The sequence below is a fragment of the Embiotoca jacksoni genome, unplaced genomic scaffold (genome assembly GCF_022577435.1).
Source record: "Embiotoca jacksoni isolate LCO1_2020_lvr unplaced genomic scaffold, fEmbJac1.0.p SCAF_11, whole genome shotgun sequence".
Classification (NCBI taxonomy): domain Eukaryota; kingdom Metazoa; phylum Chordata; class Actinopteri; family Embiotocidae; genus Embiotoca; species Embiotoca jacksoni.
The window spans coordinates 6,435,472-6,460,153 of NW_027185241.1; the positions used below are offsets into that span (position 1 = coordinate 6,435,472).

General features: G+C 42.4%; 1 protein-coding gene across 1 annotated transcript; it reads left to right on the forward strand.

The window, feature by feature from the left end:
• The first annotated feature begins 6,073 nt into the window (after positions 1-6,073).
• crabp2a (cellular retinoic acid binding protein 2, a) lies at positions 6,074-13,536 on the forward strand. The gene is made up of 4 exons (XM_069139329.1): positions 6,074-6,382; positions 9,910-10,088; positions 10,928-11,044; positions 12,893-13,536. Exons 1-4 carry the CDS (start codon positions 6,301-6,303, stop codon positions 12,941-12,943), a joined length of 429 nt encoding a protein of 142 aa, XP_068995430.1. The 5' UTR covers positions 6,074-6,300; the 3' UTR covers positions 12,944-13,536.
• Positions 13,537-24,682: the final 11,146 nt, after the last annotated feature.

The following is a 24,682-nucleotide window of genomic DNA, read 5'->3' on the forward strand; positions in this document are numbered from 1 at the left end:
TTGCTGAAGGATCTTTGCATCCAGGTACACATAAGAAAAAACTAGAATTAATATCTTGCATTTACATCCATGAGTAATGGCATTGTGTTCACCGGAATGAGATGGACATGAGGTAACAGTGACCTTTGACCGCAATCAGTTCATTCTTGAGTCCAAATGAACGTTTGTGCCGAATTTGAAGAAATCCCTTCAAGGCGTTCTCAAGAATGGGATGGACAGATGAGATGATTGGGACGGATGGGAAAGATGTGAGGTCACAGTGACCTTTGTCCACCAAAATCCAATCATCTTTGAGAATCAGTTCATATATGAGTCCAAATGAATATTTGTGCCAAATTTGAAGAAATTCCATTCGGGCATTCTTGAGATATTGCTGTCACAAGAATATGACAACTGTGGCTATCGCTGTAAAGAAGTGACCACATGTTTAAAGCTTCATGCAAATGCTGTTAGTTCAAATTGTGTTTCTTACACAGTGAAGCTAAAGGCATCGATTGCACATATAGAGTATCTGAAGAAATTGTTTTCCTTTAGAGAGAAGTGCAGCCCTGATCTTCAACTCTCCCTCAGCCTGTATTTTTTCTGCCCCATGATTCTGTTGCAGAGGCAGAGGAATACAACTATCACTAACGTATTCGTTAGAGTTTCAGTTTCTTACAGGCCAAAGTCATAAGATCGTGAAGAAATCACAGGACCAGTTAATGTTATTTTTCTGTTTTCTGCCTTGAGGCACAGAAGGAGCAATATGCAGGCCTGCTGCTATTCAAGCCAATCAAACTAAATGAAACATAACTTTAATACCAAATTGTCAAGAAATGTTGTGGAGACTTTAGGCCCACACTCTGGTCATGTACATTCGCAGTGGCCTTCAGTCAAATATTCAACGATAGCAATTCCTAATCCATGACATCATCACAGGGTCACACATGCACACACAGTCTAATGCGTACAAATGCACAAAGTCACACATACAAGAACACTGTCTCTTGAACACGTGCACACGCAGACTGCTGACACACAATCACGGCTGAGGAAAAAGCAAAGGCGAACAACAATCGTTGACTCGGGTCAAAGAGGAAAGGCTAGAGGAGAATAAAAGAATGAGTGCAGAGTGAGAGGCAGATTGAGGGTGGAGGGGCTGAGCACTAGGATGCAAGAAGAAGGAGGGGTGATACGATAAAAACACTGCTGCACTTTTATTGAACTTTTCGCGGTTTTTACAAAAACAAAACACACTGACATAAAATACGATGAAAAAGCAGGGGAAGTATGGGAACCGGCTCTTGTTTTCCTTCTCAGCTTTCTCTTGTCCCATCAAGTTCAGCTCACTGTACTTCACACAACCGCTATCTCCTTCACTTCCTATCTTTGCATATCTGACCTCCCTTTTCTCCTTTCTTCTTCTCAATTCATCCCTTCCTGTTGTCCTTTGTCTTCAGCATCATTCAGGACACACAATCGGCTTTTACAAGGCTGTTTTCATGTTGTTAAAACTTTGACACAGACAGGCTGAGAAAACAGGAGGGAAATCTGAAGGGGTCTTAAAGAGAACTTTGAATAAACTTCTTTTATTTGCTCTGATTAAGCGCATACAGCTGCTTTCCTTCCTGATCAGGCCACTCTCGGTTCTCGTTCTCCCGCTGTCCAGACCGACTCATAACAAATGAGCGCGATAATTAGAACCACAAAGACCTGGAGGGCGGGAGGGGGTGGGGTGGGTGTGGGGAGATCGGGAGAGGGGGGTGGGGACGCGGAGGAGGGGGGGTTGTCGCCCTACAAGTATACTCGGGGACATTTTGACTTTAAGTCTCTTTTTCAGTTCTTATCTCTTCCTCTCTGCTCACCCACGATCTCTGTCTCCTGTTTCCACATACGTAGTTAAACGCTGCCATCTCCGCTTCTCTAATCAAACCCACATGGTTTGCTGGGTCAGCATGCCAGCATCCCCGAGTACTGCACACACTTATGGTGGTGACAGTGAGTTGTCTGTCACCCTGGCTGTTTGTTGTGCAACTGTTTAGAAAGTCACACAGAGCAGTGGTTCACAAACGTTTTGACTCGTGATCCCTTAACATAAAAGAAAAATGTCTTTTGCATTGCAGAATGTAACTTTCAGAGGCCGAAAGAGGTTCAGCTGTCAAGTGTTTAATGATAAAAGTGCGAAGATTACAGAAAATGACACCACTCCGCGTCACATAAATGTTTGGTCTCCTTTCCTGTCCAGTTAATCATGCGGCAGCACCACCGCTTCCTCTGACGACCCCTTGGGGAGATCCCAAGCCCACACTGACGCAGAGGTAAATCACAGGAGAACGATACAGTAATTCAGGGAGCTTTTGTCTGCATACATGTGCACGTCTCGCCCAGTGGCTTCCTATGAGGGTAAAGGTCAGTAATAATGACTTCCAGGAGTTGGCGATTTGGAAGGCCAGGGTCAAGTTCACATCTGGGATTACTGGGGTTACTGGGGTGAGACTTTTAACTGGAGGTCATCTGGATGATAAAGTGGAGAATGCCACTGAAGTGTGACTTTTCTAAGGGCTGATCATGCCGACATTCACACGCACCAGCTCCAGCTTGTGCTGACATGTTGCTGCTTTTAAAAACATGGTGATTGCAACATAAAAGTGATAAGGGCCACATCTGAAGTAGGGCACTGGTATAAAAAAAAAACATACTGCACATGTTGCATGAAGCGTAGCATGGAGCAAGTCGTTTTTCATCCCACGTTCAGATCAGGGTTCTTTGGAACACTAAATACTCTGTAGACGGTCTGGATGCTCCACACATGTTTCAAATCTGTCATTTGAATGAGAAAAGGAAATAGGAAACAATAAGCAACATAAGAGGAAGTGAGCGTGGAGATATGGGTCACCCGGGTGAGAGTGTTGATACAAGGCTTGGTCTGATTTGAATGGAACTGAGGCTCCTTCAACCCACAGACGAACAGAGAAGGAAATACAGCTCTTTGCCACGGGCACAACTGGACTCAGATTGTTTAAAAGATTAATTTGTAGTCATCTGTTTAAATTACAGACATCCAGTCATTATTTTCATTGCCAACGAAGCTGCTGATTTTTCTTTAAAATAATGTTTCATTCCTTGATCTATAAAATATCTGAAAATAGTGAGAAATTTCAGTGTTTCAGAGGTGAAATCCTAAAAATGATTGTTCAGCGTGAAATGAAAAGCAGCAAATTCTGCAGAAAAAAACTGCAGAAGTTGGAGACAGCAAATGGTTGACTTTGCTGTCTCCTAAATAACCCCAATAGTAAGTGTCTAATTCAATACTTTCAGCATGTATGACTATTTCCAAAGGGGAAACCCAAAAGTTGTCAACCTCTTCTTCCTCTTGTGTTGTTATTGCAGTTTGTTTATCTTATTCTTTTGAGTAATGCTAAGTGTGATTCTGTCTCAAACTCGGGCTGATAAGAGATAAACATTATTGTAAACAATCCACAATAGACTTTGTTAATTTGCACGAGAAACGGCCTGCCTCTCAGTCTCTGTGATGGCAGATTGGGGATATCAGTTATCAGCAATAATCTCGGTGAGAAAAAAAACACGGAAAGATGAAGGTGACGGAACAAAAGAAGCGAACACTATATGGCAGGATAATAGATGGAACATAAGGAAATGAAGATGAGTGAAATAAAGTTGGCAGCGGAGGAGCAAACTAATACTCCTTACAGCACCAAAGACAGAGTCTCTCTTTCCATATCTGTTGGCATCATTTTTTCACTGTTTCTCAACGTGTCCATCTCTGTCTCTATTTGTTGGCTTTTGATCTCGGCGTCTCTCTTTGCTGACTCACTCTCCCTATCCTTTTCTTCACAACAACGAGATAAAAAAAAAAAAAAATGACCGGCACTCCACTCTCTAACTTTCTCACTAACTCCCCTACCCCCATTTCTTTTTTTCTCTTTTCCATCCTCTCCCCTTCTGTTTTCCCCTTCTCCCTGTCTTCAACGTACTCAAGGAATGTGTCAGAGCAGCACAAAAGAACAAAAGCTTGACAGGAGGAGGAGGAGGAGGAAGAAAAGGAGGAGAAAGGGGGAGAAAGTTGCATGAGGTAAAGCAGAGGCAGAAAGGAAAAGGGGGAACGGAGGGAAGGAATGAGTGGAGAGAGAAAGGTTGAGAGGAGCAGAGCACGGTCCAGTGGATCTGAATGCGGAGCGGTGCTTTGTCACCACGTGCTGACATGCAGCATCACACACATTTCAGAGCTCTTTATCAAGCCCCCCTTTGAACAGCACGCACACAAGATGGGTGAGGTTGTCACTGTGCTATACTGCGTCCCTGCCTGGTTGATTCAGTGGCCTTTGATGCATGTCATGGTAATATGCTAATAGCCTGCAGCGAGGCTGAGGATGAATTTTCCCAAAGCTAGCCACCACGCTTTTGTAACCTTTGTGTTTGAATCAGTCACTTTTAAACTGGGGGCATGATCAATTCCTTTTTTCTGAGCAGACCACATTCGACAGACCACCACAGCTGCAGAGAGGCATACTGATGCCGCACTTTTTCTTTTTTTGGACTAATTTATGAATTACAATTTTCTAATTCCCTCACAAGTTTTTTTTTTTTGTGTGTATATTAAAGAGTTAAAAAGCTGCAAGTTAGCTGCATGAAGTGAATGACAGTAAAGAAAAGCACCAGTGGCTGAAGTGTAAATTACAGCTCTGATATGGCTGTCTTGTAAGGGCATGCTCTGATTGTTGCATGGTGTGTGGCCAATGACTTGTGTGTGTGTGTGTGTGTGTGTGTGCGTGTGCGTTGTGTGTGTGTGTGTGTGTGTGTGTGTGTGTCTGGGCGTGCGCTGATGAGGGAAACAATGTGAGCAAGCTTTGTTCACATCAAACAGACCTGCCGGCCAAATGCAATCCCCTGGATTTGGACGCAGTTCTGTGCGTAAAAGCGCATATCACGTTACCAAATATCAATGAGGCTGTTATTCACCTTTGTTAGTCAGTGTGTCTTTGTTATAAGTCTTACACTGAGCCGGTGCATTAGCGGGTGTGTGCGTGTAGCCTACATGGTTCTATGGGGGACCTTCTCCTTATGCCCCCCCCTTCCTCCGAGTCGCCCGGGTTACTTCGCGCTAATTCGCAGTGCAGTGTAGCGGATGGGATCATCCATCAAGAGTCAATAGTTAACGTCGGCTTTGTCCAGTTGCCATCAATCATCAGCGCGTGCGTGCACGTATACATACAGTGTGTGTGTGTGTGTGTGTGTGTGTTCTTTATAGGGCTACCTCCGACCCCGCAGGCCCCTGACCCTGCCTGTCTGCCGCGTCTCCTCCCCTCTTCCTCCCTCTCTCCCCTTTCTTCCGTCCGAGCAGCGGGGAGCGAAAAGCTCTAAGGGGAGACACCGCCGACCTGCGCCGATCCCACCTCTTATTTTAATCTCTGCCTCGCTCTGTGAGCTACCCTCATGGGTTCGGGCTGTTTTTTACTCTGACGCAGGCCCCATTAAATGGATAGCCCACCAGTCGCAGCCAGAAGCTGTATCCCATTACCGCCGCTTTTATTTTTATGACACAGTGCCGTGGTGCACAGGAGGCTGGGGGTGAACTTGGCCTCTCTGCTTCTCTCTCTGTCTCTCTCTCGCTCACCTCACAAACACAACCACACACACAACCGCTCTACCATCCAGTCTGCCAGTTGACTTGCTCTTCCTTCACGGCACTGCCAAGATGACATATTCTGTGACCAGACTGGCCTGGCTACCTCTCTGTTTTTGCAATGATAGCGTTGACTGCATCGAAGTCATCCATTTAACCACATGACTGTATCACAATGGGAAAAGCACGTCCTCCGCCTAAATATTTTATATCAAATCAGACTTCTTCAAAGCGCTCGGGGCGCGGTGAGTTTGGCTGATTCCAGGTGCGCGCATGAAAGAGAGGCGTCTCCAAATGTTGGCTGCGTGGGCAGCTCTGAAGTGTAAATGTTCCAGACAGGGGCGTGGTCAGGTTGAAGCACTGTGGACGTTAGCCCCCGGGGCGTGTCCGTATAGAAAGGGGCGTATGCACCCCTGCACAAGTATCTTTGCTTGCTGTGCCATTCATTTGAAACGCAGCCGCTTATAACGTGCCCGGGTACATAGATGAGATAAGAGCTCTGGCAGTCGGTCACTGATCCCGGGAAAAGTGCAGAACTAACTGGACAGACAGAGTCAAATCATCCGGCAGTCCACACTCGCAAAGATTGAGAAGTTGGACTTGGGGCATTTTTGAGGCACCGGCCAGACTTGGACCTGACAGTTCACCTATAATCCACAAACTACCTGCAGACAAACATGGAGCGCAAAATCCCTGATTTCGCCGGCACTTGGGAGATGAAGAGCTCTGAAAACTTTGAGGAACTCTTGAAAACGTTGGGTAAGTAACGGGAATTATAATTTAAAAAGAAATATCCCTGCAGCCTAATGTGGCAGTTTGAATCGTTTTTTGCATCACTGGTTTCGTCTGAAGCTTTTATTTCTCTTCAGTGACACAGATCAGATGTGTCAGCTTTAACTGTAGCTTTCTCAGCACATCGTCAAATCTTCCTCTGCGTCCATGCACCAGCGAGGATCACTGTTTACAGCATGGGTGGGGGGTCTTTGTTATTCTGCAGAACCTAAAACTCATTGCTCGACCCCCTGGCAGTTTCACCCTTTTTTTCTTTCATCTCCCCTTTTGGCCTCCTCTGCCAACACAATAGAGACAAACGGCGGCACATCTGTCTTGTGTCACAACCTCACAATGTGTGGGTGTGTTTCGAAGAGGACCGTTAAAACACAATACAGTGCGGGACAGTCGCATCGTAATCCGAAGTGACAGTCAGAGAGGAGGACAAATACCTGCTGCTGAGAGTCACACTGTTTTGTCTGCGTTTGGAGTCTGGACAGGCGTGACGGTGTGCGCGCGTCCGTGTGTGTGTGTGTGCGCGAAGTCAGGCGTCTGTCGTTAGTAGCCAATTTCCATTACCATGACTTGCCAATGCATACCTGGAATTCATATCATCACGTAGCACAAAGGGTCTGAGTGCACCAAACAACGCCACCCCTTATCTTGCTCTCTCTCTCTCTCTCTCTCTCACACACACACACACACACACACACACACACACACACACACACACACACACACACACACACACACACACAGTTTATCAGCTGCATATGGAGGTTATGGAAATAGTTGTCAAATGACAGTGTTGTCCCGACTAAAGACACATTTCCACAGGGCGGGGAGCGCAGATTCACCAAATAGATTTCAAATTCTGTCTCCATCACTCTTTTTAAATATGTGTTTGAGGCAGAAATTAGGGAAGAGGAGGAGGAGATGAGGCTGTAATAAAGGGAAAGATGACAATATAATACACACACACACACACACACACACACACACACACACACACACACACACACACACACACACACACACACACACACACACGCACACACCACTGCATCTGTTCCTATGATGTCCACCAGCATGACTGACAGAGAGGAATGGCCCCTGATCCTCGGTTTCATTGGGGGCAAAGCGCAGCTGGACACAGCCTGTCAGCACCCACTGCCCTCTTCCCTCCATCCATCCCCTCTTCCTTTCCTCACTCCTGCGCTCCTCCCTCTTCCCTCCTCATCTCCCTGTGTCCCAAATGCTTCCTCTGACCTCTGCTCTTTGACCCCTGACCCTGACCGTCTGTCTAACTGTGACTGTGCGTGTTCCCAGTCGTCAGGTCTGTGTGAATTTAAGCATTTTGGTTGCAGGTTTGCAAAAGTCTGTTGAGGCAATTTCAAACTTTCAACAACTGGCGGTTACTTGAGAAGCTTCAAAAATCTCTGTGACTCCCAAATGGTCCACAAGCCAGCACTTGACCCGTGTGTCACAAGTTTTCAGTGATAATTTCATTAAATATATCAGGAATCACTACATATCCTGTGAGGGACAAATGAGGAAAATGAAATATATTAAGGATGAATTCATAAAACAAGATTGTTGATAAATGTCTGAAACCGATTATATGTAAATTACGATGATAAAAAAATTAAGAAATCCTCATATTTTTTTTAAAACCTTTTCCTGCAAGTATTGGACCTGTTTGCTTAAAATTAATTAAAGGATTCTTATAATCAACTAATCAATGACCAATTATTTCAGCACTATAGCAGCACATTACTGGATGCAGTGGTGGAAGAATTATCAATGTATATCCTTAAATAAAAGACACAACACCGCAGTGTAAAGACACACATAGTGCTGTAACAAGTATAATATTATATATCACATATAGCAATACTTCAACAATGTAAAATGAATGCTGCCAAGAAGTGCAAGTATTTCCTGAATATGTCCTCACACCCTTTCACATAATGCAGTTTGCATGTTATACATCCACACTCACTAGACGATGACAATGCATATACTGTAGGTGCTATGTGTGCTGTCCATGCAGAGCATACAGTAGAGACGCTGCACATCCTGATGCATGCTGAATGAATGTGCATTTCTCTGTGTATATATTTACACTTGGTGACAGGTGGGAATGTGCAAGAGGTGAGAAGTGTGAAACCCAACTCGACGGCAGATACACACTGGGCGACGTACACACAAACACAAACACACACACACACACACACACACACACACACACACACACACACACACACACACACACACACACACACACACACACACACCCTGCTTCCCCTCACACTTGGACAGAGATCTTCACACACCACACACAGACCACTGTCCTACGCCCTCCCCTTCCCCCCAACCCCCTCCCCCCTCCTCCACCCCATCCTCCCTCCTTCCAGACCAGCCTGCTTTTTGTTCCCTCTCTTTTCCCACACTGTATCATTCGTTTCTCTCCTTCCCCTTTTCAGATATTCGGTGTCTGACAAACCTTTTCCCCTCTCCACTTCTCTCTCAAAACCGTCACACTTACCCTATATATATCTATATCTATATCTATATCTATATCTATATATATATATCTATATCTATATCTATATCTATAGATATATATAGGCTGTTAAAATTCATCATTAACCAACACAGAACCATGACAAATATCAATTACAAAATAGTAAGTGATTTAGCATCCTGCTTCTAGACGGTGTCTTATCACTCTTTGCATCCCAGAGACATATGGGTGATCAATATATCACAAGCATTTGTGTCTTTTGTCCCAACTGTCATGGAACTTGCTTTCATAACCACGCTGTGTGATTATGAGTCGGTTGCTGTGTCTCTCTGTATTTGCTAAAGGTTGAAAAGAGGAGAAAAATGCAGATTGTATTGCAGAAAGTCTGAGTGTTTAAATCTGTGCGTGTGTTTGCATGTGTGCAAAGATGATTTAATCTGGGGGGAATGCCGATGTGCGGACATGCTTTGTCATATGACCTCATTGTTTCCTCTGCCATCATTATTGGACAGAGCTGTGCAATGCAAGTCTGCTCCTTTTACCCTGAGAGTGCTGTGTGCAGGAGAACACGGAACAGGCTGACACACCACAACGCGCGCGCGCACACACACACACACACACACACACACACACACACACACACACACACACACACACACACACACACACACACACACACACACACACACACACACACACAAAATGGACTTACGTCTTGTGGTTTTACATAATTTTGTTAAAAACAGGTTTAGTTTGCCAAGCTCCTTACAGCTCTCAGAGGTCTATTCTACAAACCAACACTTTGACACAAATAGATCTGTCCCCATAGAGTTGACCATTTTTCACTGATGTATACATTTTTTTAATGGAATGAGCAAATATTTACAACACATTGCGCAAGAACATTGTCGACTTGTCCTTGTTGTCCTTTATACGATTCAATTCTCACACACAAATGATCACCTTTTGTTTTAAATGTGTTTTTTAGGTGTGAATGTGATGCTGCGCAAGATTGCAGTGAAGGCAGCCTCCAAACCTCTGGTAGAGATTACGCAGGATGGAGAGACGCTGTCTATTAAAACCTCAACCACAGTCCGCACCACCCACATCACCTTCACCGTGGGGCATGAATTCAACGAGAGCACGGTGGATGGACGTGCCTGCACGGTAAACAACACATGGAAATGACTATGTGCCTAAATTTACTGCAGTTCCACTTTCCCGTTGTACTTGCTCCTTACCCTGACCTTAACCATCACAACTAAATGCCTGAGCTTAACTAAACTCTAACCCTAAAACCAAGTCTTATCCCTCAAAAAGCAGACTCTACCCATAGGGACCCCAATTTTGTCCCCACAGTGACACATCTCCCCATGCGTTGGTGTACATTCAGGTTAAAAGTCCCCATCGGGATATAAAAACAAAAACAAGCTCTCTCACACACACACACACACACACACACACACACACACACACACACACACACACACAAGCAAAAACACAGAAGAAACGAGTGTATGGGGAGGAAACTGTCCAGATTACATCAATCTGTTTAATTTGGCTTTTCGTCATATTTGGACTGATAGCATAGCTACCACTCCCTTGGTCTCTGAAGGCTTATCTTGCTACATTACACTCCTTCACACTCTTTACAATCTCTTTCAACTTCCCATCTTCCCTTCATTCCCCCCGCTTGCCCTTCCTTGTCCTGTGTCCCTCCCTAATTCTCCCCGTTTTCCCTTAGATGGCCTCTGTTTGGCCGTCTCCAAAGCAAACACATGCTATGAGCCAGTGCTTCACTCTACTAACGATGAGCGCATGACAAGTTATCACCTCTCGGTGATTACCCTGCTCCAGCTTTCTTATGTTCTCTCTCCATTAGACACATGCTAATTAGGTGCCTTTGAATGGCATTGTATTCATCCATGGATCCATTCACCAACACATCCGTTAAATAACACAATGTTTCTGATGGTTTTTCTCCTTCATGCTCTCTCTACCCTCAGAGTTTTCCACTTTGGGAAACGGACAACAAGATCAGCTGTGAGCAGACTCTGCATAAAGGAGAGGGACCTAAGACGTCCTGGACCCGAGAGATCACCAGTGACGGCAAGCTGATCCTGGTAAAACAAACCAACTATCCACTCGGCCAGAGTTTAGATTCAGAAACCAATGCTCTGCTGTAGATTACAGACCACAGATCACAATGCAATTATGTCATACATACTGGGTATCAAGAATGTGTATCCATATCTACCTGTAGAGTTGTGGACACAGAGTTGTTGGTCTGAGTTGGACTACATTTACAAACCACCTTAACTTTAATTTGAATGACTCGTGACTTAAAATTGGACTCCTGAGTTTGACTAATTTGACTCCTCCAAGAGCCGAAAGCTGAAAAGATGTATGCGTTGGGTAGTTCATGATTGTCCTTGGAATCAATAGTTTAACAACAAAATAAAATCTTAGCTCAAGGCCCACTTCCTATGTTTTCCTGGAGCTTTAGTTTTAACCTCATCTCACATACCACAGTGGACAGTTGTTTTTCTGTAGGTAACGGAGTTGTCATCACATAACCTAAGAGAGGAACAAAGCAAACTCTCTGCTGATAAAGGCCGTGAGAAAAAAAAGCTAGTAAGTGGTCCACTAGTTAAGATTTATTTGTTCAATAGATAAAGATAATGTATTGACTACATTTATCATCAACAATGAGAGGACTTCCACATAAAAAGCTAATTCTTCTTTTAGTTGCTAAATACCCTGTACACCACACTTAAGCTCAGTATTTTTTCATGTTAATTATACCAAATCTATATTATACATCATAATCTAATATTATTTGTCTTACCCCACTTTTTGCATCTTTTCTTGTTTTTTATCCATTTATGATATTATTGTATCTTGCATCTCCAACAACATTTAAAACATTTGGAGTTTATTATTTGAATGCTACTCTTAAGTGCAAACTTAGCGTTTTTCATTTTTATTATTACCAACCACTGATACGGATATTTGTGTACTGGTAGCTTCCAGTAAGAATTTTATTGGTACCACATTTGTAAGACAAAATTGCACTGTAATTTGCAAGCTATAGTCTGTGTTGTCTTTAAATTGAACAATTATATAATTTTGTTTCAAGTACCATGTCTAATTATTCTCCTGGCAGAGGATGAACGAGCCTCTGTCGAGATTACAAGCATCAGCCTGAAGTCATGAAAGTGAGAGTGTAAACGGCATCTGATCAAAAATCAAACAGAACAGGACAAAACAAACAATTATCTCATATTTATGGTGAAGGCTGATAAAGGGTTGCTGAACAGATTAAATATTATTTTTTAAACACGTGTTTGCAGTCTTTTGTTCTGCTGCTGACAGATACTAACACGCTGTTCTGTTAATGACAACAGAAACAGAACTGTTTTTAATAGGAAACCCCACCCAGCTTGTACTTCAGGTTCATTAAAACAAACTTTCAAACACTTATTCGACTCTGCTCCACCAGTAAACCTGTTTAACATCGTCTTCTCTGGAGTAAATTGAGCAAACTGTATATAGAAAAAGCATTTATGGGGAGCTGCTTGCTTGACGGTTGGTGGTAAATTCACATTTAAGACTCCTGACGTGCTCTTAAGCACCAAACCCACAGCTGCTTTTTAGAAGCCAGTGGTTGTATAAGTGTGTTGGATAAGTGTTTTGCTGAGCAGAGAATATTTACGTCAACAATTTTCCATAAAAAGTGTTTGTTCAAAACAGTTTGGCACAGTGAGGTGATGTTGATCTTAGCTGCTGCAGACGTTTAAAAAAAAAAAACTCCATTTGGAGGTTTAGAGGGGATCAACATTAATGACTGTTTTGTTAAATACTTTTATTATGCATACACATTCAACTGTGGATAATGTGTCAGTATTTTTACCACATTGCGTGCAAGTATTTCTATTAAAACGCCCACGTTACCCTCTCTTTCTTTTCAGACCATGAGCGCAGACGATGTGATATGCACCAGAGTCTACGAACGACAATGAACAAGAACACTTGTCACTTTTCGTCCTTCTCGCCCCCCACCCAATGCTCCCCTTTTGCCGGTACTGGGAGATAGAAGTTTATCATTTTATTCCAGTGTCCCTGTTAGCTTCACTGTGTAATAAGTGTAGTAATTGTATCTAGCATGTCACATACAGTATACACTATAGTCTTAGCTCCTGTTTTATCCATCTGTCTTTCCAGCTCCATCAAACGTGTCCAGCTGGAGTTTTGAACATGAAAATGAATGCTGCATCGTATGTTTGACTTGCTAAGTGACAGTTCATGTATTTGGCATTGTTAGTGCGTCTGTGTGCATGAGTGTGTGGCAGCAGACGAGGTGTGAGACTATATTTGTAGATGTGTAAACCAATCTACGAGCTCTTCCAGTTTTAGGTCAGTTTTGACATGTCCCTCTGTCCTCTCTGTTTCTGTAGCCCCGCCCCAAAAACTTTAACCTTTTCCGTCTCATGATGACATTTTATATTTATTACTACACTAGGGTTGGTTTTTACATTGTGTCTCTTTTATACGAAACGTGATCATAGGAAACAACACTTTCTATGGGAAAACAATAAACCACAATATTAACTCAGCTTGACGTTGTCTCTTGGCTCTCCTGTGCTGAAAACCATTATGGACATAAAAGTCTTTAACAGTTCATGTGTTTTATGGTTTGTGAGTGTAGCTGTAGAATGTGTGCATATTAGATGGCTCCATCTTATTTTGGGCTTTCTGTCAGCTGTCTGCAACTAGAATAACTTGTCTGTCCCCTCCCATTCAGTCTCGCTCGCTCACTCTCTTTTCTATCTTCACATCCCTCCCTTCCTTCTCTCACTGTCTATCATCTCTATGCCACATGACCTCGTTATTCCTGTCTCACTCTGTTTCAAGGCTGCGAATCGCCCATTTAATGTGGATCTGCTCATGCTGGAATTTTCACCTGGCTGCTGCAGGAGTGCCAGTTTTAAACTGCTCTCTTTTATTTATATTTTATTTGCCAAGTGGTTACATATGTGTTTTCAGGTCTTCTGGCTGCTTGATTTCAAGCAATAGGTCATCTTTGAGCAAAGTATTTACTTTACTGTCAATTGATGGTTTGATATTGAAATTGAATTCAAAATTGAAATCAAAGATTGGTATCGCCCTCACATATGTGAGGTAAATCTGCATTGAGGACCAGCATGCAGTTAGCTTATTCTAAAGACTGGAAACAACTGCCTGACACAATCTAAAAAAAAAAATGGGCCAACCAGGACATGTAAAGCTCATTAATTCATGTGTTTTATCTTAACCGTTTAATCCATGAAAAAACTTAAGTCAAGAATTACAACGCACAGTTTTACCTGGGTGATGACGTGCTGGACTACGAAGGGGGATCAAAAAGTTCCAAAACTGCTCCTGTTTTGTGTGAATGGAGAGCAGCACTGACGCACACATAGCAGCAGTAAGCTATAATCTTTGTGAGAAAGTATTCCAGGTTCCGCTGCTTGATCAGCACCTGAGTTATCCATGTTTTTGTGACCACTGGTACATGTGCATTTGCAATGACACCATGAACAAGAGCAGAGGGCGCAAATCAAATTCTGTGTCAAAGTTGGGAAATCGGCTTGAAATGCTTCAGAAAGCCTACGGCAATGAAGCAATGATCCGGCTGTGGTGTTCTGAGTGGGATTCACATTTCAAGAGGGGCAGAACATCACTATCCAGGACCAAAGAAAAAAAAAAAAACAGCCAGATGGATTTTCTTTGACAGTCACGGGGTTGCGCTCCGTGAATTCACCCTCCAGGGTCAGACTGTCAACACCGAGTTCTACTGTGATGTTTTGGACAAACAGTTGGTGCAAATGACTTGAACTGCGGCGTGAAAACATGATAATGTGCCCGCAGGTTTCTAGCCTGCAACAACACAGTCATCGCTCATTCCTGCTCGCTGGATTTGGCTCCCACTGACTGCTCCGAGCAGTCACAAAAACACATGTAACTCAGGTGCTGATGTTAATCAGGCGATGTAACTTGGAACAAAGGTTATCGCTCCCTCCTGCTTTGTGCATGTCAGGTTTTGTTGAGATCAAACACAAGACTCACCGGGTTAATTAATGAGCTCAAGAGGTGGATTTGTTGCCTTTGCAAAGAGTCAGGCTAGTGGTCTTCTCCTGTTCCAGTCTTTATGCAAAGCTAAGATAATTGCCCACACGCACGCACGCACGCACGCACGCACGCACACACACACACACACACACACACACACACACACACACACACACACACACACACACACACACACGTGGTATTGATCTTCTGTTCTTGGAAAGAAGACAAGTAAACCTTCAACCTAAAATGTCAGCCTTTTCCATTAAAAACATCCTAAACTATTGTTATGGAGGGTTAGAGGACAAATAGAGGCCATCGTTTTGATCTTTTGGGGTCGGACAGTGTACCTCTTAACCAATAATCAAAGGTCAGAGTGCAGGTCAGTGGCCGTGTCTCCAATGGCAGGAAATGCCAGTTGGATTACAGGGTACCGCTGATTGACAGCAGATGTGCTTAACAACAAGCGGGCTGTTAAGGGTCCTGGAAATGGAGAAGGGGCTGGATGACACACACACACACACACACACACACACACACACACACACACACACACACACACACACACACACAGTTACACAACAAGTAAGAACTAGACATGGAAGGATTCCTGAGAGTGGAATTTGGTGATGATAAAACGTTTCTCCAGAACTATCTCTTCTTTATTTCTCTTCTTGCCCTGCAGCTGTGTGTAGTTACAGTGTGACCCCAATAAAGTCACTGCCTCTTGCCCTAATAAAAGAGGTAAATAACTACCCCTCCCTCTCTGTTTATTACCCCCTGGGGCAGTAAAAGGCAGCTGTCTGGCCCCCTTCAAAACGCCCAGCCTGCACTGGAACCCCGTAAAAAACACACATGTACACACACGTACACACACACACACACACACACACACACACACACACACACCAAACTAAAAACACACATTCTGAGAACTGTTCACACATACCATCAAACACTCACACTGTACATGCAGCTCATAAAACACGGTTGTGGCTTAACCAAAAGGTGAACAGACAAACAACCTGGTGCCCGAAAACCTGTGAAAACTTCTTCAAGACGTAACACCACAAGAACGTCTGAAAAAAACAACTGAGCACACTGTCTCCGCTGTTGATGTACAGACTGCATCGTTACTTCTGCAGGTTGTTGGGTGTGCAGAAATAGTAAACAAGGAACAGAAGATATCTGAATAGTTTGGCAACGTTGGGGCAAACGTACTTCACTCAAACATTCTCTGGACAAAATCAAAAGTAATATACTATAGAGAGAAGCTAAACACACACACACATGCATTCCTACCAAATACAAAACATCTGCATGGTGAATAACCAGTGCACTTCATCCATCAGAGTTAAGTGGAAATCTGACACCATCTTGGTAACCATAGGACTGAAATTTGACTAGAAACCAAACGTTGCTGCTGTTGACATTTGTGGGAGAGCAGGTTAGTTTAGGTGCCCCGGGGCCATGAATGACTCAGAGTGCAGTTGGATAGGTGACTTATGTGCAGGGAAGAGTAGAGTGTGCGTCTGCATAGTTGAGTGCATGTCACAAAAGTCAAGACAGATGATTTGTGATCTGGTTGAAGCAATTATCGGCAAAAGGGTCAAGTGCATTCTGGGTTGGATAGTAAAGAAGTACAGCAGGCGGCCTCATGGAAAAATGCCCTGCAGGAGGCTGAGCCGGAGAGCAGGAATGGGTAAAAAGAGGCCCATTCCCATAATGATAGTCTGTTATTGCACAGAACACACGTTCATCGTAAGGACATGCATGTGGCAGGTGTGTGCCATTAAATGATAATTGTAAAACACTAGTCAAGAACAGTGCACATGACGGCATACCACACACACTCTGCTTCTCTTACAGTTTACAGTGGAAACAAGCAACCGTACTGGTCTACTTGAATACTCACAACTTTGTACACATCCACACATTAACATACAAAAATATGATCTTAAATTCACTTCTTCTTTTTTTTTTTCAACGCATTTTGAGTTTGACAGTTAAAAAGCCACAGGAAAGACATGAGAGAGTGAGGAAGGCATGCAGGAAAAGGCCATGGGAAGAAGTCTGGAAATCAAGAGTTTATGGTTGGCACCTCGGCCAGCTGACAAGACACTCAAACCAGCAGCCTTCAAAATATCCTGGGCAGAGAATCCTTCCATTTGGGGAAAAGAGGAGTGCAACCGAGAGACATGGAGATGTTGAGTCAGAGACCAAAGGAGGAGCCCTTTTAACTTCCTACTCTAATTTTATATATATATATAAAAATGATTCATTCACCTAAACACAGGGACCAAAAGTTTTTTCATGCAGTTTGCTCAGACATCTACAAATTGACTGTCAACTCAGAGTCTCTGAACTTATATCACTGATCTGGCATGCACTTCCTCCTCCTCTGTAGGACAATGGTCCTACAGTATACTGAAGGTGGACTAAATGAAGTCTTTGTACAGATAAAGAATGTAATAACAAATATGATTACAGACTCTGAACGATGACCTCTGGATAGACTGAGAGACGCTGAGATGATGGAAGATAGTGTTTGAAGAGAGAGGTCGAGTGTGTGTGCAATTTAAGAGAGAGGGTGAGCAGTCAGTCACATTTTAGTTACCAAAAAAAAAAGACTCAGCACTGATTTTACTGAATATATTTTCCCTTCATTAATGGCAGGCTATCCTTGTTCACGGGCAGTAAATCAGCTCCAGGTGTGACCACATGGGTTTGTAATAGATCACCATATTGTTCACACAGAAAACACAGATGAGTGTATTCAGTCATGAATGTCATAAAATGTCAAGTGATCTCTGAGAGCTTCGAGGGAAGCAGGGAGAAGATCGAAGGAGGTGGAAGATTAAGGCATCTTAAAAAATAATAACTGCAGTTAAATCAGTGACAATTAGAGACCTTAATATATAGACTTAAAAATCCTGGACATGAGGTTAATCTTATCACCTTCTCTTTCCTTTTTCCTCTCTCCCTCCCTCTCTTTACCTCTTTTGACCGGCTCCAAACAGCCACCACGCCAAAGAGACCAGTATGTCATGGATGGACACAGCCATGTAATGCTGCTTAAGGTGAGCTGTGGTGACATTTGATTGGTTGCAGAGCACTGCGATTTGGGAAACGGGTGGAGGGAACACACCTAGTTAAAACCCGCTGGCGGCTGCACACACACACACACACACACACACGCACACGCACACGCACACACACACACACACACACACACACACACACACACACACAAAACATGTGTGTACATGAAACAAATCCCCAAAGCTGCTTCTCAAAATTTGGTGCATGTGTCAGAGAGCAAAAAAAACCCAGAGTGTTTTCTCAAGAAGAAAAGTAATCCGGTGCATTCTTCATGGTAACAGATCACAGGCCATGAACACTGACAGAAAATCATCAACCTCAGGTGTAAAATTGCTGGCGCAGCTCCTGCCAAACCCAACGAGAGTGACGCTTCAGGAGCACCTGGTGACAGACACAAAAACAGGCTTTTCCTACTAACACTACAATGTCACTACCGTCTAAAGCATCTACAAATCACAGCTACTGTACTGCGCAGATAAAATGTAACACACTGGTGATATGGGCTCCTTCTGCCCTCCGTCTATCCATCTACACAGCCGTGCTCCATGTCTGACGTTGATTTACTGATCGTCCAACAGACAAAATATCCCACGGACACGCCAACTGATGTAGTACGCCCAGCGGACATTCCATTTTCTCCTCATCCAGATGTGCATTTGCCTGGAAAGAAGAACGACCCAGTCCCCGCTGCGGACCAACCACATACATATGTAGCTCACATACAGCTTAGAACATTTCTTAATGTTGTATTTCTCAGTTTTCAACCCACAAAATATATGATTGCATCTTAATAAAACATATCAGGAGCAAAAATCAAATATGCATCGGAGAATTTACGTACAATACTTAAATCTAATTAATCTTCCCTTCCCAAAATCTCAAAATATTAAAACAACTCTTGGCTAATCAATGGCAAAGTCCTTGGCGGTAACACAGAGAATAAAGTAAGTTTTCCACCGGTATTCAATATTCACTCTAAAGTGCAGCAGTTAAAGTGAACTACTCTGCATTGATTTAAGTGGCGTTGTTACAGCACTCTGCAAAGTTTGATTTTATGCCTGACGTTAATGAGCTCCTGCATAGCTCCTACTGGTGTGAAACAGTTTGTGCGTGTGTGTGTGTGTGTGCGTGTATGCGTACGTGCATGTGTGTGTACTGGCTCTCACACTGGTTCCATCTCACTGCAGGAATCTGTGGTTGTGTACAGTGAGGCTTGGTTGCGTGTGAGCTAATGGACCTGACTTTGTATGTGGCTGCCAGTCAGCATGACTATGCTGCCAGTCGAGTTACAGTAATCACCACTTGCCAGAAATGCTTAATGTGTGTCATTGCAAAATAAAAACAGTGTGTGTCTCTTGGCGTGGTGTTTCTTCATACTTTTGTTATCATGGGAATATACTATGAAATGCTTCTTTACAAGCTTCTTTAGATTCCTTGTGGTTGTGATGAAATGGGATATTAGAACTGTAAGGAGGAAAAAGGTAGCAGATGGAGAAAGAGGAAGGCAATAATGGCAAGGACAGTGATGAAGACCAATGTCAATTGCGCAGTAACTGCGAGGAAAATGAGAGAGAGCGAGGTCATTTTTTCCAGTAGTGATCACCTTTTCTCCCGCTGGACTCATAAATCAAAGCAAATGATGTTCTTTTCATGTAAAGATGTGTCGGCCACTTACGAGTTTACTCTCTAAACCCATTGCGCTCTCTGTCCTACTGTTGGCAGAAATCCATCGCCACATGATGAGTCTCAACAGGGAAAGCTGATTTGCAGGAGACAGAGAAAAAAAAAAAAACATTCGGCAGAATTCTAACAAATGTGAGAGGAAGAAATCAGCATTATATAAAACATCATCTGATCATCATGAGTTTGTTGCACTGACAGCACAAACTGGCTTTGGATGATCTTTGCAATCAAAAGGAAACCCCACTAAGTTTGAGGAGCTGCACACCACGAGGTTGCTGCTCAGTCAGTCTTGGTGCGGCTGTTTCAAATTAGTTGAAACAGAGCGGCACCAAGTGGTGGTACGTGACAATTTGTTTTAGCAGCAGCTACTAGGAGCAGAATATTATCTTTATTCAGTCATTCATTTTATGAATTCTGTGTGTAAATGTAAAATCAGCACTGTGCAAAGAATGTCGGAGGAAGCTCTTTCGTAACATACAACCGTCACGATGCTTCTTGGTTTTCTTAACACTAAGAATATGTTCATTTTCTTTGTGAAAGGGGTTATATGAATTTGCCTTTTGGGCAAAGTCTGGAAAACAATATCTATAGATCTTATTAAAATGTATTTTGAGGGGGGAGCTAGCTTCTTAATATAATACCATTCCCAAGGGTTTCCAACTACCTTAGTTTTGCCATCATTTTGTGAGAGTTTATGCGTTGGATTATTTCTTGGGGTGAAAAAGTTGTAACCAATGAAATTGCTGGGTGTACGGTGGTGGAAGAAACTCATTTCACAAAATGTGTAAGTTGTCCTTTAATGACAGGCAAACAGATAAAGTTACTGTAATTCACCTAAAGATTTTAAGATTTTTTTTTTTTTTTTTTTTAAGTGATGCACAGAATTCGGTGGACATGTGTTTCACACCTAGACGTACAAACAAAAACACTTGGGTCACTTTTTGCTATATTATGACTTTATTTCAAGGCATGACATGGGGGGGGGAGAGAGAGAGAGAGAGAGAGAGAGAGAGAGAGAGAGAGAGAAATCAAACTCCTAACCTTCTGGTTGAGAGGTAACAGTGCTAACCACTGCGCCAACAATATTGTAATGTAATGTGTTATGGATGCAAAACTTTTTCAATTTCTCCAAACGTTTCAACTTCACTAAAAGTTGAATCACCATCAACAGGCCAAGGTGGAATCTGAACCATTAATAGCAACCTTTGGTGAAGTCGAATCTTTTACCTGTTGAGTTAACCAGACGAGTCACTGGAAAGCTCTGAGTGAACTCCGTGAAACTCGTTTCTACTGCCGCGGTTCATCCTCCGGCGCCGAAGATAATCCAGCGGTCTACGACGCCGACTCCGAGCTGGAAACGACCTCATGAAAACACGGGGTTGACCCCCGCCGAGGTAACACACATGGTACATGGTTTACTTGTGCGTTAATAAGCCACATGGTTCACAGGGAGCAAATCCCTCTAAGGGTAAGCCACGTGGTTCACAGAGGGCGAGACCTCCTAAGTCCCTCTAAGGGTGAACCACACAGGTTCGTTTGTACGTGCAGTCATACTAATACCAAACCAAAGGTCAACAACAATACAAAACTAAAAAAAAAAAAAATCAAAAAGTGACCTTTTTTTTTTTTCCACATTTCGGACAACATGATATATAGCAGGGGTGGGCAATTATTTTTTTTTCCATGGGGCCACATGAGAAACAGAAAATATTGTGGAGGGCCAGGCCAAAAGGCTGAACTCAATTCTGCATAATATTAATTAGATTTCTTTATAAAAGCAGTATATAGCATTGTTTTGACAAGCTGGTAAGACTGGTAAGAGTACTGCATGTTATGATTAAGCAATGAAAAAGCGAAGGTTGCCTTACAAAAAAAAAAAAAGTCATTTATTCAATAAAACACCAAAACAAACAAAATGTGAGTGTTTTTTTTTTTTTTTTTTTTTTTACCATTTGTGACTCATTATATTAGTAAAAAAATACCGATTTCTGATCTGGATCGATTTCAGTCACTTTATCTTGCATACGTTTCAAAAGTCCGACATTTTTCCCGGTCAGACTTGGGACATCCGTCCGTTGTGACACCTACCAGTCTGTCCCATTTCAGACCCGGCGTGTCCATGCGTGCAACTACCTCCGTGAAAAGGTTGCTCCCTGTCGTTGTCCCTTTCATTGACCGCAGTGCTGCCCAGCTTCCTCCGTTAACCTTGAAGTCCTTTATCCCACGGACGAATACGGGTAACCGGGCTGTGTCACGGACATCGCAGCTCTCGTCCAAAGCCAAGGAGGAAAAAAAAGTCAAAACGTACCACTTCACGTTGCAGCTGAAGCTCCAGATTCGCCGCCATGTCCTCGGTCCTTCTTGTCCTCGGTCCTTCTTGTCCTCGATCCTTCTTGTTTGGATAGCGGGACTTGCTCAAATGCTTCTTTTGTTTTATTTCAGGGCATATTAGTGCTGCAGAGTCCACCAAGCACTCTTTGACAAACTCCCCCTCCGAGAATTGGCTTTACTGTTTTTAGCGATTTTGTGGGATATCACAAAGCTGGTCTTGGTTGGTCATCCCTGGCTGTGTGAAGCTTGGTAAAAAAAAAAAAGAAGAAGAAATAAAGCCTTGCTGCTTTTGTAGCTCAGCCAGCAAAGCTTCCGATGCCGCCGTCTTTTCAGCGTCAGTCAAGTTTTTTGTATTTCTCCGCGTGCTTCGTCTCGTAATGCCGACTCAAGATTGTAATCCTTAAACACACGGCTTTACCTCCGACTTCAGTAAATAAATAATTAGCAGTCCATTTTTGTTGTTGTTGAAAACCCTGCAGGCGTCTACCTTTCTTTTTTTTTCTTTTTTTTTTTTAGCATGAGTGGACATTTTTGAGGGCTAAAGTCGTCTCGTGAGTTGTGACTGCTCGTACACTTGATTCAATCATGCGCACGTATTTGATTTACGTTTTGCGTCAGTACGTGAATAAAACACTTCAAAATAAAAGCACTGCAGCTTTAGTCCACGCAAGAGGTAAAATTAGAAAATATGTTTATTTTGTAATTTCCAATCAACCTCACACGGGCCAGTCAGAATCAACCAAAGGGCCACATGTGGCCCGCGGGCCACACAATGCCCAGGTCTGGTATAGAGTATAGAGTACAGAGTATATAGTATATTGTATAGAGTATAGAGTATAGAGTATATAGTATAACCAGGGCGATGCGGCTAAGTTTGTTGTTTCACTGTGACACAGGAAGTTGATGTTTAAGGTCAAACTATGCACCAAACCTCATGAAACTTGCGTCAGGCACCAAGTTTCATGAGTTTTTGAACCGCCAAATAAAGCCGGTTTAAAAAAAAAAAAAAAAAAAAATTATTCTTTATTTTTTTTAAAGAAGAATAAGGAACAAGATCGAGAAAAAAAAAAAATTAAACTGAAAGCAGAAATATGCCGAGCCGGCGGCCCCGACCCGCTGGATCCCGGACGTGAAGCTGCTAGGGCCCGCATATCACTGCTTGCAGTTTTAATTTTAGTATTATAATTACTATATAGCCTACAATTTCACTGACTTGATAAAATCACAAAGTGCTAAAATAATTGCCCAGCTAATGTCATCTTAAAAACAAAATTATATAATTACATACATATGGCCTAATTGTATTTTGTGCTACTGTGGACATGTGTAGGAACTATAGAGACCAGAGGGTGATGCCCAAGAGCTTTGTAAGAATATGAGGCGTCTGCATGACGTAATTCCCATTTCATTTTCGTATAGCATGGACATTAAGTAATGGCCTTTTTATACTGTCAACACTAATTTTAATGTGAACACATTAGGGACAGACTCTCCTTCATCAGACCCAAACAATAGCTGATTGTGATTAGGGGTATTATATATATGGAAGGGAGTGCTGCCTGGGAGCCCCAATCCAGGGCAACAATTGTGAAAATAATTAATGATCATTTGACCTGGTAAATGGCTGAGCTACTCTGTGGCCCTCAAATGATAAGCAGGATGGATGGATGAGTGTAAATGTTTACTTGACATGAATAATAGTACTCTTTTTACATTTTATAAACTGCTACAATAAGCAACATATTACTCTAAAAGTGTAATAAACTACTTAAAATTATATATATACTATAATTCTGTAAACCATTTCCATATATTTGTAATAAATTACTCTCAATGTGTAATGATTTTGCCCGTGTGAGTAATAGATTACTCTAAAAGTGTCATACTTTAACTGAGCATGAGAATTACAAATAGATCAATTTGAAATGTGTAAATGATTCCTATTTATAAAGTATTCCATCTAATATGTAAACCAAGAGCAAACCATGACCTAACCCTTTTATTTCATAACTTTAGGTGCATATAATTAATGTATTTTTTAACATGTTTTAAAAAAGATGATAATTGTTTTGATGTTTGGCAGGGTTGAGATCTTGTGGCTGTGAAAACCAAAGCATTTGGTTCACAAGATTTTCTTGTCAAACCATTCATGACTCCCTCTGTCCTGTAGATGGGGCCATTGTCATGCTATAAGAGACACCCATCAAGATAGAAATGTTTCATCATAGGATTAAGGTGTTCGCTCAGGACTGAAGGTAAGAAAATTCATATTATAAATAACATGATTTTGTTTTTTATTAAGTTTATCTCATTAGTTTCTAATTAATAAAATGTGTAGCTCCCACAGTTTTGTTTTTTTAGGAGTTTTTACATGGTTATCCCACTACGTTCTAATCAGACTTGTTTGCAAGGTTTTTGGTTTATCTCTGTTGAAATCTGCTTATTTTGTACATTTGAATGAATTTGTTTTACCTGAATCTTAATGATGTCACCAGCATCAGGGCACTAGTGTTTTTGTCATTCTCATACAAATC

What these genes read in the sequence shown, in the direction of transcription:
- crabp2a (XM_069139329.1), top strand. Translation starts at nt 6,301, where the DNA reads ATGGAGCGCAAAATCCCTGATTTCGCCGGCACTTGGGAGATGAAGAGC. An exon ending in GGAACTCTTGAAAACGTTGG is followed by an intron (nt 6,383 to 9,909) that starts GTAAGTAACGGG and finishes TGTGTTTTTTAG; the next exon opens with GTGTGAATGTGATGCTGCGC. An exon ending in TGGATGGACGTGCCTGCACG is followed by an intron (nt 10,089 to 10,927) that starts GTAAACAACACA and finishes CTCTACCCTCAG; the next exon opens with AGTTTTCCACTTTGGGAAAC.